This window comes from Callospermophilus lateralis, chromosome 1, assembly GCF_048772815.1.
Source record: "Callospermophilus lateralis isolate mCalLat2 chromosome 1, mCalLat2.hap1, whole genome shotgun sequence".
In the NCBI taxonomy this organism is placed as follows: Eukaryota; Metazoa; Chordata; class Mammalia; order Rodentia; family Sciuridae; genus Callospermophilus; species Callospermophilus lateralis.
In genome coordinates, this window is record NC_135305.1 from 210848070 (window position 1) to 210862173 (window position 14104).

A 14104-nucleotide genomic window follows, 5' to 3' on the forward strand; every position below is an offset into this window, starting at 1 on the left:
ATCCAGAAACACATTTTCCCTCTATGAAATCCATACCTAGAACCTTCTAGTTTCTTTTTTATCTGTTAACCTCCTTCTGTTCACATTTTGAAACAATACTTGTAAATTTTGAATTTAATCAGATTATTTTATACACATCAACATTTTGTTAGGTTTTATTTTTGAACACCTAGAAAAACTTATAAGCTTAATTTTAAAGACATCTTTACTTTCACCTGTTTACCTAATTTAAATTGAGCCATTTGAATCACGTGAATCAAAGATATTTGGATCCATTTTTAAAATTTTCATGAGCGCTCCTCATCTGTCAATTATTATATCACTGCATGATATATGAACATACATACACACATACAGACATACTGACATACAACATGTAACACAATAGTAAAAGCCTTGTTGCTTTCTCAGGTGAAATCTCATTGCAATGTTTAAAAACTCCATAGTTGATCAAAAATAGAACTTATCAGAAAAATGTTAACTTGTCTGTAGGATCAAAATCATGAGCTCAAAAAATAATACAAAAATCTAAGAAAAAGCAAAAGTCCTAGAAAAAAAATTGACCGGCCTGTAATTACTCTTTGGTTTAATCTAGTTTGAGTTCCCATAAAAAGACACTTTTACCCCTTTTTTTTTTTTTGGGCCTCAGACCTGTCTCCTACTGAGTGCTCCAGGCTTCTTCTATTTGCATATCAGCTTAAGTCCTGGCTGAGGCCTGGGAAAACTGGAATTCTGAGCACAAACCTCATGCCTAAGGCATTTTAACCATAAGTCACAATTTTCAGGTTTGGATGTTGAAAATTATGATACAAGATACAATTTATAAAATTTCATACCTTTACATCTTTCTACACTAGAAAAACTTGCTCACACAAAACTGAAAATAGGATCTTGCTTAATAATATAAAGCTACCATCAGAAGAGATCTCTTCAGCATCATTAAGCCACTTTCTTTGTTCTGAAGTTTCTAAAGTAGTACTAAGTTACATTACATCACCTGAAAAAAATCTTAAAAAGAGAACTACACACTACCATGTATATCCAAAATTAAGCTTTAAAAATTTCCAAGACTGTTGCTATTCAATGTTATTTCAATAAGCCAGACCAACGTCCCAATCCAACATTTTCTTTTCCTGAATCTTACACACTAAGGGGAACAGATACCAAATCATAATTTACTATCCTTGCCCAAATTAATGCACTGGTACACCTAGTGAAATCTTTTCAGGCTACCCAGTTCAAAATTGATGAAAAAAATAAAACTGAATGATTGGGAGTTACTTGCCAACTTGGAAGTAGAGTTCTTTTAATTTTCTATCCTAAGTATCTAAGTTCTCTGGCATGAATTATCTGAAATCACAAACTAAACAATTACCTAACCCTAACTTTTAGCTGCAAGATTGTGCAATGCTTCAAACTCATTTAGATACCAGATGTTACAATGAAACATCATCTTTTAGACACACATTTAGCCTAGATTATCCCCAAGAAACAATCAGACAACTAGATAAGAAAATATCTCTCCAGGTTTTGAACTTCCATTTAATTATGACTCCTATCAGTGGCACCATAGATTTCCCCATGAGTGGACCAGATGTTTTCACATAGGGGCAACTGTAGATGTAAAATTAAGGGCCTCAGTGTGACTGACTTTACTGCATTCAGGTGGAGTAATCCTTACAGTGCAGGGAAAGAATGAGGAAATTCCCCAGAGCAAAGATGGCTCTGGCAGCTGCTGAGAAATCCTCAGTTTCCCCTTTACTTATAGGATTAGCACCTTTGGATAGACCCAATCCCAGGCAATCTGGCATATCTCCTAACTTTTCCAGTAGAGTCAGTTTTTATCTGCCTTAGGTCTTGAAGGGGGAAGAGGGTATGTACTTTGATCGGCTCAAATTTCTCTTGATTTTTTTCTCAGTGAGTCCAAGATTTTCTCTCTTCATGGCAGATATCATAGCTAAGTCTACTTTACACTGTTGGCATAATTTAGGATTTTCCCTTAGAGCAATGAAAATCTGAACATACAGCACCTCACACCATTTCCTTTTTGTAAATTTTATCAAACTGTCCCAATTTTTCAATACGCAGGCTAGTGGTGCACCTGGCGTATTGGAGAGAGAGAAGCTCCCATCTGAGTGAGAAGAAAACAGGACTCAGGCGCCCACGCTGCTGCGCCAGAGAAAACTGTTCTCATTAGGGACGTCTCCCTAGGTTTGAGCTTCCTAAACGGTCCAGAAAACCCGTCTCTCACCTTGCTTTGCCAAGGGGTTTCTGGTCCCCTTTAGCAAAGTGCTAGGGTCTCAGTTTGCCCTGTGCCAGAGACCCTGGGAGGATTCAGACTTAAGGGCATTACTGTATCCTCCTGGCCACTAAAAACCCATTGGAAAAGAGAAACATGTTCTCTTTTGTTGCCTTTGCTCTGTAGACTAGCAGATTACCTGAGGAGTTGAGTCTAAAAATGCCTCTCTAGCAGCTTAAAGAGAACACAGCCCATTTTAAACATTGGGCGGTAAAACAGACTATTGAAAGTTACCTATGCACCTTAGGGAACCTGGGCAGATTTTACTAATTATCTCATGCCTTTCTCAGTCTCAACCCGAATTGCTAACATTTCTGACCTGCAAAGGAAGGGGAGCATCCAGGAGGGATTGGATGCGGGGTTTGGAGTGTTGCATAGCCCATACGGAGGCAAATGTGATTGGGGCTTTCCCTCAGTGCCATTCATCTACCGATCACCCTAGATACCCCTGGGGGCTGTCGGGAGGAGGTTCAAGAGAAAGGAACCTTAAGAATCGTCTGAGAGTAGCCCAGACCGGAATTCCGCAGTTGTTCCAAACTCCTTCCCCCACTTCCACGCATCCGAGGCAGATCGGGATTCGGGACACCGTGTACTCACGCCAATTGCTCTCCGGGCCCAGACAGAAAAGTGGGAAGCGGCTTTGGCAGAACCCAACATGCCTGCTCTGTATTGAACAGGTGATTGAGAGCTGCCTAGGCCGGGAAACCTCTCACCCGAGTCTTGAAGAGTGGCGGCTGCACTAACTGCGTTTAAGTAGCCGTCGGGTGCCCACCTTACCCTCCAGAGAGAAAGAGAGAAAGATGCACCTCAAACAGACATGGGGTGCGTGCACTTACCTCGGTGTAGAATCTCGGTATGGGACCTCCAATATGAAACCGCTGTTGACCGGTGACGAGTTCTTGCTTCCCCAATGTTGAAGAATAACACCAGAAAGCACACACCGAGGCAAGGTCAGAGTAGAAATTAGAAATTTATTAAAGGACAGCAGAAAAGACTTCTCCCGGAGGAAGAAGGGGACCCAAAAGGTGGGAATCCGTGGAAGGGCTGTTTTTTCCCCTTTTTATAGTTCTTTCAGTGATGGAATGTAGGTTGGAGGCCTACAGGTGGGCTTAATTATCACCTTTTGGGATGGGTTATCTCCAAGTCTGTTGGGGCTGTTTTCCTGGGCTCCATTAACATTTCTTTGAGGTGGATGGACTTTGGCCTAGGGCCTTTAGGACTTCATTAACATTCCATGAGTTGTCCTGCGTTTTCCCTGAGTCATTCCCAGCGTGGCCTCCATTTTAGATTTCACTCGATATTAGACCCGATTTACCTAACTACACTGACTACCTAACTTTAAATCTGGCTTCACTAGCTTTTGCCACAAAGATTTATCCTTCGGTTTTCATCATTTCATGTGCTTCAAGTTTTCCTCTTTTTTTTTTTAGAAAGAGAGAGAGAGAGAGAATTTTTTTAATATTTAATTTTTAGTTTTTGGCGGACACAACATCTTTGTTTGTATGTGGTGCTGAGGATCAAACCCGGGCCGCATGCATGCCAGGCGAGCGCGCTACCGCTTGAGCCACATCCCCAGCCCCCTCAAGTTTTCCTCTTACCTCTTTCAAAGTTGTTTTAACCATTTGCTTCCTCCACCTCTATATAAATTTTGGAATAATCTCCATATTTACAAATCTTTCTGGAGGCTGGGAGGAATCATGCTGACCTGCTGTAAAGGGTGAACACATTTCAACTCACATTACCCTCCAGAAAGACCAAGCTGGTTGACATTCCTACCTGCAGGTTCAAGCTGGCACAACAACTGTCTTTGCCAGACTGAGCAAAAACTGGCACCATGTTTTTATTTGTAATACAAGTTGAGCTTCTCTCATCAGAAATCCCAAAACCTGAAACACTTCAAATTTTGAAATTTTTTGAGTGCCTACATGATGCCACAAGTAGAAGTTGTACACCCGACTCCTGTGGCTGTCAAAGTGCAATGCACTAAAAAAATATTTTGTACAGTTAGTAAGTCTGTATATAAGGAGTATGTGAAACATTAAGTGAATTTTGTGTTTGAACTTGGGTCCCATACCCAAGATACTTCATTATGTACCTATAGATGTTCTATCCCGAACATTTTGGATAGGGATACCCAGTCTGTACCTAAATTACTAGTGAGGTGGAACATTTTCCACCTAACATGGCACTTCTCTTCTGTCTGAGTTTCCTTTCTCTTTTCTTTTGTTCATTTTAATTTTTATTTCTTTTCGTGCTGGGGATTGAACTCAGGGCCTCATGCATGCTGAGCACACTCTCTGCTACTGTTAGGATCCCAACCCCTTTGTTTATTTTGAATTGGAATGTCCCCCAGGATGATGTCTGTAATTCTAGCGATTATGGCAGTTGAAGCAGGAGGATTACAAGTTCAAGGACAGCCTTAGCAATTTACTGAGACCCTCAGCAACTTACTAAGACCCTGTCTCAAAATAAAAAATAAAAGGTCTGGGGATGTAACTCAGTGGTAAAGTGCCCTTGACTAAATCCTCAGTTAATTTTTTTTTTTTAAATGTCTGTCTTTTCCCCTGTGATCTTTCTACAAAGCTCTTTCTTACTTCCTGGGTCTTCTCTTCCCCTTGGTAATGTTTTTCTTACCTCTAGTTCTGAAACTTCTGATCGTGAAGTTGGAGAGAACTGTTTGGTCTGGGGGCAGGGGGTGGGGTGAAACATTCCCCAGTGTTGGATATTATAGAGTTAAGCCCAGTTCTGCCATGTGCTGGCTGTGTGACTCAGCTGGGTTTCCTTACCCACAGACTGCAGGCCAGCTTGCCCGGAAGGCTGAGCATAGCCGCAGTGAGGGTTGTGAAAGCCCCACAGGGAAGTCAGAGGGGAATGCAAAAAATGCAAAGCTTATTAAGTGAACACTTGTCCAGGCTGTGTTTTTGCATCAGCACTTGCTATTCTAAGAGGCAACTGAGATCAGGATGTCTTGTGGTGGTGTGCCTCACTTCCTGCAGAACTTGGTAGAAGCACTGGAAAACACAGCTATGAAGGGGTCTCAGCTTTCCTGGGGAAATGGCGGGCTACACTGGTTTTCAAGATGACTTGTGTGCACAAGTCAGGTCTTGCACTTTGACCTCTTCCGTTTAATGAACCATCACATCGTCCCACATGTGCATTTTCGCAGGCCAGCATGCCCATGAGACTGTCCTGGGTTCAGCACCCAGCTCCATCAGGCCTGGGCTGTCTTTGCAAAGTGTGGAGGAAGTTAGGGTCCGACTTCAGAGCCACACAGCCTGGGTGCTCTTCCACCTTTGTCATTCCTTGCCTGTTTGACCCAAGGCAGGGGAACTTCCATTTTCCCATTTGTAATTTGGTGCTAGCAGTAATGCCTGCCCCAAATTATTGGGAGAATTAAACAAAGTACTGGATATAAAACGGTGAACATTCAGCAAACGTGAACCACCATCAAGACAAGGGATTACAGTTACTTTTGTAGAAGTTTTAAAATGAAATTACTTCAAAAATGTCATAAGCCAGGTGTGGTGGTGCAGCCCCATAATCCCAGTGATTCCAGAGGCTGAGGCAGGAGGATTGCAAGGTCAAAGCCAGCCTGGGCAATTTAGTGGGATCCTTCCTCCAAATAAAAAATAAAAAGGGTTGGGGATGTAGTTCAGTGGTAAGCACCTCTGGGTTCAATTCCTAGTACCACACACACACACACACACAAAACAACCCCCCAACAGCCCCCCCCCCCCCCCCCCCCGCCATACCAGCTCACACACACCAAAGTTATTTTAGAGAGTTAGGTCTGATAGTAGCACCTATAGTCCTGCGTACTTGGGAAGCTGGGAGAAAAAAATCCATGTTTGAAGTATGGTTTCTATTGAATGCCCATTGCTTTTGCACCATGATAAATTGGAGAATCATAAGTGGAGCCATTATGAGTTGGGAACCATCTCTACTTTCCAGGCAGGGGGGCATTTGGCAGGAGATAACCAGGCATAAAGACTGGGGAGAAGTTCTGCCCTTGGCTAGGTGTGCCAAGCCATGTGGGATTAGGAGTTGCTAGAACACAGTCCTCTGAGGTTTTCCTTCCACCATGGTACTGCTGGGTTCTATCTCAGGCTGGTTTTCTCCCAAGTTAAAGTCACTCATGCAAATTGTGGCATTGTAAAGCCTTCCCAACAGAAGGAACTGAAATTGTTTGATATGTCCTTTCTCTGTCTTCCTGCTTGTGAAATGTTCCTAGATTGCAGGATAAATGAGAGGCTGGAGGAACTTTGTGTTTTCTTTCTTAGTCTTTTAAGACATGAAGGGCATCTGAAAGGCCAAGCTGAGAGCTACATGGCACCTCATCAGTAATTCAGGCACTGCAGAGGCTGAGGGGGCATCTTCCTTGTGCAGTTGGCTGGCGAAGGAGAGCATCACCCCAGGAATGGCTCTGTCATACTTCCTTCATTCCTCAAGCGGTCACCCTGCCACTTGCAGCCTCTTACACCCAAAGTCTTGTTGCCTGGCCCATTCCCTCTCCATCTTTGCCTTGAGCTTGACCCTGGCTGGGCTGGATGTGGGTGGACAGCTAATGGGGCCCTTTCCCACCAGCTGTAAGGCTTGCTTTTGGGAGCCCCAGTCTGCAGTGTGCTGCTGTGACCCAGTTCTCTGCTCAGGGGCTGGGGGTTTGTGAGGTGAGCAGTGTGCTCACACTCTGTGGCAGTGACACATTAGGGCAGCTTGCAAGTGTGAGTCCACTGTCTCAGGAAGAAGGGGTATGGGTGAGAGGAAGTGACCTTTCGCGTCTGGTATTTCCCTTTCTCTTCCCTCTTCTGCTTTTGTATACCTAAAATATGTGAATTAAATGAAAACCTCCAGCTGCTGTTACTGTCTCAGGTCACCCAAACAGATGCCCATCTGGTCGAGCCATCTTTCTTGGTTTTTCATCAGATGTGGATATATGGGATTGACCCCAGCCAATCTGAAGACTGAATGCTAGAGCAGTTTGGATTAGCCTTAGTGTGGATGGACAGCTGTCAGAGGTTGGGATCCTGTGCTCCAGTGGCTTTTCCAGACTTCTCAGGGTTTTTTCTCTTGATCATGAATCTTGTCACACTTAAGCATTTGGGAATGCATTAAGACAGATGTTAAAATCTTGTTTGCTCCAAAGGCTGTAACTCCCCCTGCCCCGGAATCAATTAACTTGGAAACCTCTTTCTTGCTTACCATGGAATCTTTAAAAACAAAAACCAAAAACCCTCAACCCTGGAAATGTATTTTAGATTAATGACTCCCCTCCTGCATGCTAAGAAATGCTACCCCAGCCCTGCTTTTCGCTTTGACTCTTCTCTCTATTTGCAGATCTTCATGCTCTTTTCCTCCTATTTTTAATCTCGGTATTTTTCTCTGCATTTTCTTTCTCCCACTCCTCCTCCCCTCCCCCTCCCCCTCCCCTCCTCCCCCTCCCCCTCCCCCTCCCCTCCTCCCCCTCCTCCCCCTCCTCCCCTTCCTCCCCTTCCTCCCCCCGACTCCTCCCCTGCACGCCCCCGCCCCCTGGATTGAGCCCAGGGGCTCCCTACCACTGAGCTACATCCCCAGCTGTCTATTTTTTATTTTGAGACAGGGTCTCACAAAGTTGATCAAGCTGGTCTCAGACTTGCACTCCTCCTGCCTCAGCCTCTGAGCTGCTGGGATTATAGGCGGGTGCCACTGCTCCCAGCCTGTACTTTCACTTCTTTGTCTGCTCACAGGTGTTGGCGTCCCCCAGAGGAGCTGACTGTAATCTGGGCATTATTTTTAACCCGAAATGACCTTTTTCAGCATCACAATTGCAAGTGACGGGTGCGTATTAGTTCAAAGCCAGCTTCCTCCCCTGGTTTTCTTCGTTATGGAAATTGGATAATAGCCTTCAGGAAGTTTTTTTTTAAATATTTATTTTTCAGTTGTAGATAGACACAATATCTTAATTTTTTTTTTTTTAAATGTGGTGCTGAGGACCAAACCCAGTGCCTCACACATGCTAGGCGAGCGCTTTGCCACTGAGCCCAACCCAGCCCTTGTTTAGGAAGTTTTGAGAAACACTGTGATCCCACTTCGCAGACAATGCTCCTTCTACCTGTTACACTGAGGAAGAGGTTTCTACCACATGAACTCTGGGGACACGCTCAACCCACAGTGCTCAGTAACTCACACCAATACTTGGGAGCCTTTCGCAGCCAACATTTTAGTGACTCCTAATTCCCTAGCAGGCACTCTTCCTCAGATGTCTCCTTCTCCCCACTGAGGGATGGCCTGTTGAGGTCAGCTGAGAGGTGGGACTTGGGAGCTGTGTGGACTTGGCCACTGGCCAGGATGGATCCAGGCATGCTGTACATGGCCTTGCTTAGCCGGATGACCCTCAGTGAGGTGGTTACTTCTCTGAACAGCAGTGTCTCAGGAACCTGGGGGGCTGGAGTGTGGACTGCCTTCAGTGCCAAGCTGAGTACTTTGAGTTTCCTGCCTGCTGTAGTGCGAGGGATCACTGGCCAGCTCTCTTCCTGTGGGTGCTTATCAGTGTGCTTTCTATGCTGTCACTCAGTAGCTGGTAGAGGATGGACAGGATAGGTTAGGACAAGACCCAAGACAGGGAAAACCAGTTGGCAGCCTGCATGCCAGGTAAGTCATGATCACGTGCAGAAACTCCTGTTCTGCTTTTGGAGCCAGCAGCAGTGTATTTTGGTAATGACGTAATTGCTATCAGAGTTGAGGGTAGGCTTAATGGTACACACTTGAGTCCAGTTGTTCTAGGCCAGCCTGAACAATACAGTAAGACTTCATCTCAGAAAAAGAAAGAAAAAAGAAAAGAAAGAAAGAAAACTGAGGTGGAGGTGAGGGGTGATAATTTTTGTTCCAGTGTGTCCACTTTTGACTAATATCTGTGGTTTTGTTTACAGATTCCCACTGGAAATCCATTATATGAATCTTATTATAAGCAGGTAAGTTTAGCCGATGTCTCTCTATTGATTGGTTGACTGGTGCCAGGGTGGAACCCAGGCTGTGCTCATGCTGAGCAGATGCTCTTCCACTGAGCCACACCCCAGTCAACTGATGTCTTTTTAGGTGAATCAGAGAGTGATAGAACTGAAGCACAATCCCAAATTGATGCCCCACTGACGGGCCTTTTTATCCTTTTCTGTTCTCTGAATTGTTGTGGTGACCTGCTGCTTACTTGTTGCCCATTTGCTACAGAGTCACCTTCACTCTTGGTCTCCCACTTCAGGTAGATCCAGCATATACAGGGAGAGTTGGGGCGAGCGAGGCTGCGCTTTTTCTAAAGAAGTCGGGACTCTCAGACATCATCCTTGGGAAGGTAGGTGAAGATGAATAGTGATTTTTGTGGCTGTTCAGAGTCCCCTGATAGATAGAGGCCATTTACCCAGACCCCTGTCCCTGGGGCCCCGCCTCCTGGGCAGTGGCCTGGTTAGTGTGAGTCTCTGGGCACTGAAACTGCTGGATCCAAAGGTCTAGACAGCAGCCACCATCTCTACTTAGGTAGTAGACAGAGACCTGGGCACTTTTGGGGTCTTGATAGCTTGTGAGTTTATGTTGGGGTGAAATGATGTGATAAGCATTACTGGCTTTGAGGTTGAGTGGACCCCAGTTTCTCCAGGCCCTGCCACCAACTGGCTGTGTGCTCATGGGCAGAGGTTGGCTCTCCTGCAGTGCCAGGCATGGTCACCCCCACCTTGCAAGGCTATTGGTTTGGAAGGCCTACAGCAGACGGGTGGTGGTGGCTCTCGTTTCTGTTTACACATGCCATGATTAGCCAGTCACACTCATGGACATTTTTGTATTTCCACAGATTTGGGACTTGGCCGACCCAGAAGGTAAAGGGTTCTTGGACAAACAGGTATATACCTGAACACTCAGAGCAAGGGGAGGGACTGGGCCAGTGCCCCCTAGGCTGGGTGACCTCCGAACTTCCTTCCATGGACATTTCTGTACTGTCAAGGGTTGTTAGACCAAAGCACAGCTAGCAAAGTTAAAGTGGGAAGTTTTCCCTTTGAAAGGAAGGTCTTCTAAGGCTGGGCTCAGTGGCAGAGCACTTGCATAGCATGTGTGAGGCCCTGGGTTCGATCCTCAGCACCACATAAAAATAAATAAAAATAAAGGCATTGTGTCCATCTACAACTACAAAAAAAAAAAAAAAAAAAAAAACAACTGAAAAAAAGAAAGGAAGGTCTTCTAAATACTTGGTGCCATCTCTCTTGGTCAGAATATCTTTTAATGTTTTGTGACCTTATCAGTGATTAAAATATTTTTAAGACTCTTGGGGCTGGGGTTGTGGCTCAGTGGCAAAGCACTTGCCTAGAATGTATGAGGCACTGGGTTCTATCCTCAGCACCATATATAAATAAATAAAGAATAAAGGTATATCACAACTAAAAAATATTAAAAAAAAAAAAAAAAGACCTTTTATCGGGCCAGAGTTGTGATTCAGTAATAGAGTGCTAGAAGGCACTGGGTTTGATCCTTCGCACCACATAAAAAAATAAAATAAAGATGTTGTGTCCACCTAAAAAAAATATTTTTTTTTTTTAAAAAAGACTTTTTATTTTGAAATAACTTTAGATTTTTGAAAAAGTTACAAAAACAGTTTGGAGGGTTCCTGTGTATCTTTCACAGCTCTCCCCCAGGGATGGCGTCTCCTATAACCATGGCATGGCAATAAAAGCCAGGCAACTGAAGATCGTCAGCGGAGTTCCTCAGCGGTCTTGCTTTGGTCGTGGTTTGTAGTTCTGAGAAGTCTTATCTCACACACAGATTTTGTGTAACCATCACCACCACCAGCACCACCACCAGCACCACCACCACCACAACAGGATACAGGACAGTCCTGGCACCCCAAAGACTTCCTAGTGCTGCCCCCTTGGCCGTCACACTGTAATCTCTGGCAGGCACTGGGCTATTCTTCATCACAGTGATTTCATCATTTTATGAATGTTTTATAAATGGAAAAATCCTTTTTTTTTTCCTTCTCCTTTTTGTGGTGCTGGGGATTGAACACAGACAAATGAGATTTTTCATTACTGTACTTGAACGTAATTTGAAGTGGTTTTAGATGTAAGTTAAGTTAGTTGCCCTTTCCACAAACTGTATTTGAAGGTCCATTGTTGCTGGGTTCCAGGGCCCATGCTCCAGCCCATCCAGAAGACATGTTCCACTCGACCATCACTAGACAAATACCTCTCTGCATGTTATAGGTGCTGAGAATTCTTGTGCAAAAGGAACCTGTCCCCTTCCCTAAGGCAGTTCCTTTAAGTTTACTTCTGTCCCCCTTTCTCATCACCCCTCTGTGGCACTGTGCATTATATAAGGGCTTCTGGGGACATCAGCCTGAGAAAGTAGATCTGTTGCCTCTTTGAAGACACCTTTAGAATAGTCACTGTATTCATAGCTTTAAAACAGACCATGTTCTTAGACCAGTTGACCCATTTAAAACAAAAAAGAAGTAGGTAATGCCCAGAAAGGCCACTAAGCCAGTGGTGTGGCTGGTTCTGGGTGAGGTGGTGGGTGGGGAGGGCTGATGACCTAGTTCAGGTCTCTGTCCCGGTGTGTGAGGCGAAGTTCACGTCGGGTCTCTGGGGGTGAGTGCGAGATGCTCATTCAGTAGGGCCAAGGGGTCATGGTGAATTGTGAATATAAACTCCTGAGCAACTGGGTCTACTTCAAACTGCTCGTTTTAATATTAATATTTCTTTACTTATTTATTTTTGTGGTGCTGGGGGTGGAACTCAGGGCCTTGCACATCCTGGGCCAGCACTTTCCCCTGAGCCGTGTCCCAACAGCACACACATATTTGATCCCTCATTTGCTGTCTTAAGCATTTTAACTGGTTGCTTCATATGATATAGCAATACCTAAATGCTAGGAGCTCTTTTTTTTTACAAAAAAAAAATATGTTTATTTGAAATTTCATGGTGTTCTGGACACGTGGGTAAGGGCCAGTGTTAGCATACGCATTCCGTGGGTCCCCAGGTGAGTCTCCTCAGCTTTGGCACAGTATTCATTGTGGAAGTCAAATCCCTCTTTCCCTGAAACCTGTTGGTGGAGACAGCTGTTCCCTGCCATCCCTGGCCTTGTGGTGTTGACGCCTCCCCTTTTTTGGGTTTGCAGGGTTTCTATGTTGCACTGAGACTGGTGGCCTGTGCACAGAGTGGCCATGAAGTCACCTTGAGCAATCTGAGTCTGAGCATGCCGCCGCCTAAATTCGTGAGTGTCAAAAACCTTCTCGTTCATTGTGTCCAGTGCCACCTACGCATGTGTGTACACACTTAGCTCCCACTTCCTCGCACTTTCCTTTTCCTATTGAATGAAATTCACATAATATAAAATTCACTATCTTAAAGTACCCAGTTCTGTGATATATAGAACATTCACAGTGTCATCCAGCCATCACCTCTGTCTAGTTCCAGAGCATTTCTACCATCCCCAAAGGAGACCCATTAGCACTCACTCCCCGCTCCCCTTCCCCTGGCCCCTGGCAGCCACCCTCTGGTGTCTCTCTCTGGATTCCCCTGCTCTGGGCATTTCTATAAATAGAGCCACACAACGTGTGTCCTTTTGTGTCTGGCTTCTTTCACGCAGCACAGGTCAGCGCTCCACTGTTTCCTGTGGCTGAATACTATTCTGTTGTGTGGATGGACCACATTTTGTTTCTTCTTCTGTCCATTGGTGGACATTTGGGTGTTGCCACCTTTTGGCTGTTGTGAATGACGATGCTGTGAACATTTACTGACAAAGATTTGTTTGAACACCTGTTTTCACTCCTTTTGGATCTCCACCTGGAAGTTTGGCTGCTGGGTCATGGGGTCATTCTGCATATGACTTTTTGAGGTCTTCCTCTGTTTTGAAAGCTCTTTGAAATACGGATCCTTTTCAGTCCCCTCTTCCTGCTGTAATTCAATTCTGTGCTAGCCACAAGGGAATGTTTCTGTTTGTCCTCAGCACGACACCAGCAGCCCTCTGATGGTCACACCGCCTTCTGCAGAGGCCCCCTGGGCTGTGAGGGTAAGTGAACAGGAGTGGCTCCTTGGCTGTCCTTGGCATGGAGTTGCTCTTGCCATTCATGGTGTTGTTCAAACCATTTAGTAGGACCAGTGTGTCACCTTTTCTGTCTTAGTTCAAGTGGCCACAGGATGTGGGTGAAATACCTTTTCAAATGAAAATCTTTTTCACTGTCATTGGGAGTTGCCTACCGGGGTAAACAGCTGAGTTTCAGAAGTGGAACTTGTAAGAGCCGTTAGTGAGGGCTGGGGATGTGGCTCAAGCAGTAGCGCGCTCGCCTGCCATGCGTGTGGCCCAGGTTCGGTCCTCAGCACCATATACAAACAAAGATGTTGTGTCTGCCGAAAACTAAAAAACAAATATTAAAAAATTCTCTCTCTCTCTCTCTCTCTCTCTCTCACTCTCTCTCTTAAAAAAAAAAAAAAAAGCCGTTAGTGACGGCTGGGCATGGTGGTGCACCTGTATTCCCAGCTGCTTGGGAGGATGAGGCGGGAGGGTCTCTTGCACCCAGGAGTTTAAGGCCAGTCTGGGCAACATATGGAGACCCCATCTCATTAAAATGAAAAAATAAGGGTCTGTAGTTACAATCCTTTATTCTTAGGTCCCACTCTGTGATTTTGCCTCTTGTGTTAGTTAATATGAATACAAGGGAAAGCTGAGACCTTGCTTGTGTCTATGACCCCAAATGCATCTGGTTTATTTTTGGCCAGTTGTCACCTTGCCACTCTTCTCTTTGAGGCTCTCATTGCTTTCTGATAGCTGCTCTCTCAGCACATAAAATATTAT

General features: G+C 44.9%; 1 protein-coding gene across 8 annotated transcripts in view; it reads left to right on the plus strand.

Annotated features, from left to right (window-relative positions):
- The window catches only part of Eps15l1 (epidermal growth factor receptor pathway substrate 15 like 1), a 103013-nt gene that overhangs the window by 22396 nt on the left and 66513 nt on the right, over positions 1 to 14104 (plus strand). For 6 of the 8 annotated variants that reach the window (XM_076846662.1, XM_076846653.1, XM_076846702.1 and 3 more), the window contains exons 2-6: positions 9205 to 9246; positions 9531 to 9620; positions 10113 to 10160; positions 12428 to 12523; positions 13259 to 13321. In XM_076846662.1, coding sequence (XP_076702777.1) covers positions 9205 to 9246; positions 9531 to 9620; positions 10113 to 10160; positions 12428 to 12523; positions 13259 to 13321 — 339 coding nt within the window. Of the gene's footprint in view, positions 1 to 9204; positions 9247 to 9530; positions 9621 to 10112; positions 10161 to 12427; positions 12524 to 13258; positions 13322 to 14104 lie in introns of those variants that run through there. The other 2 variants (XM_076846671.1, XM_076846681.1) reach the window with 2 other exon arrangements.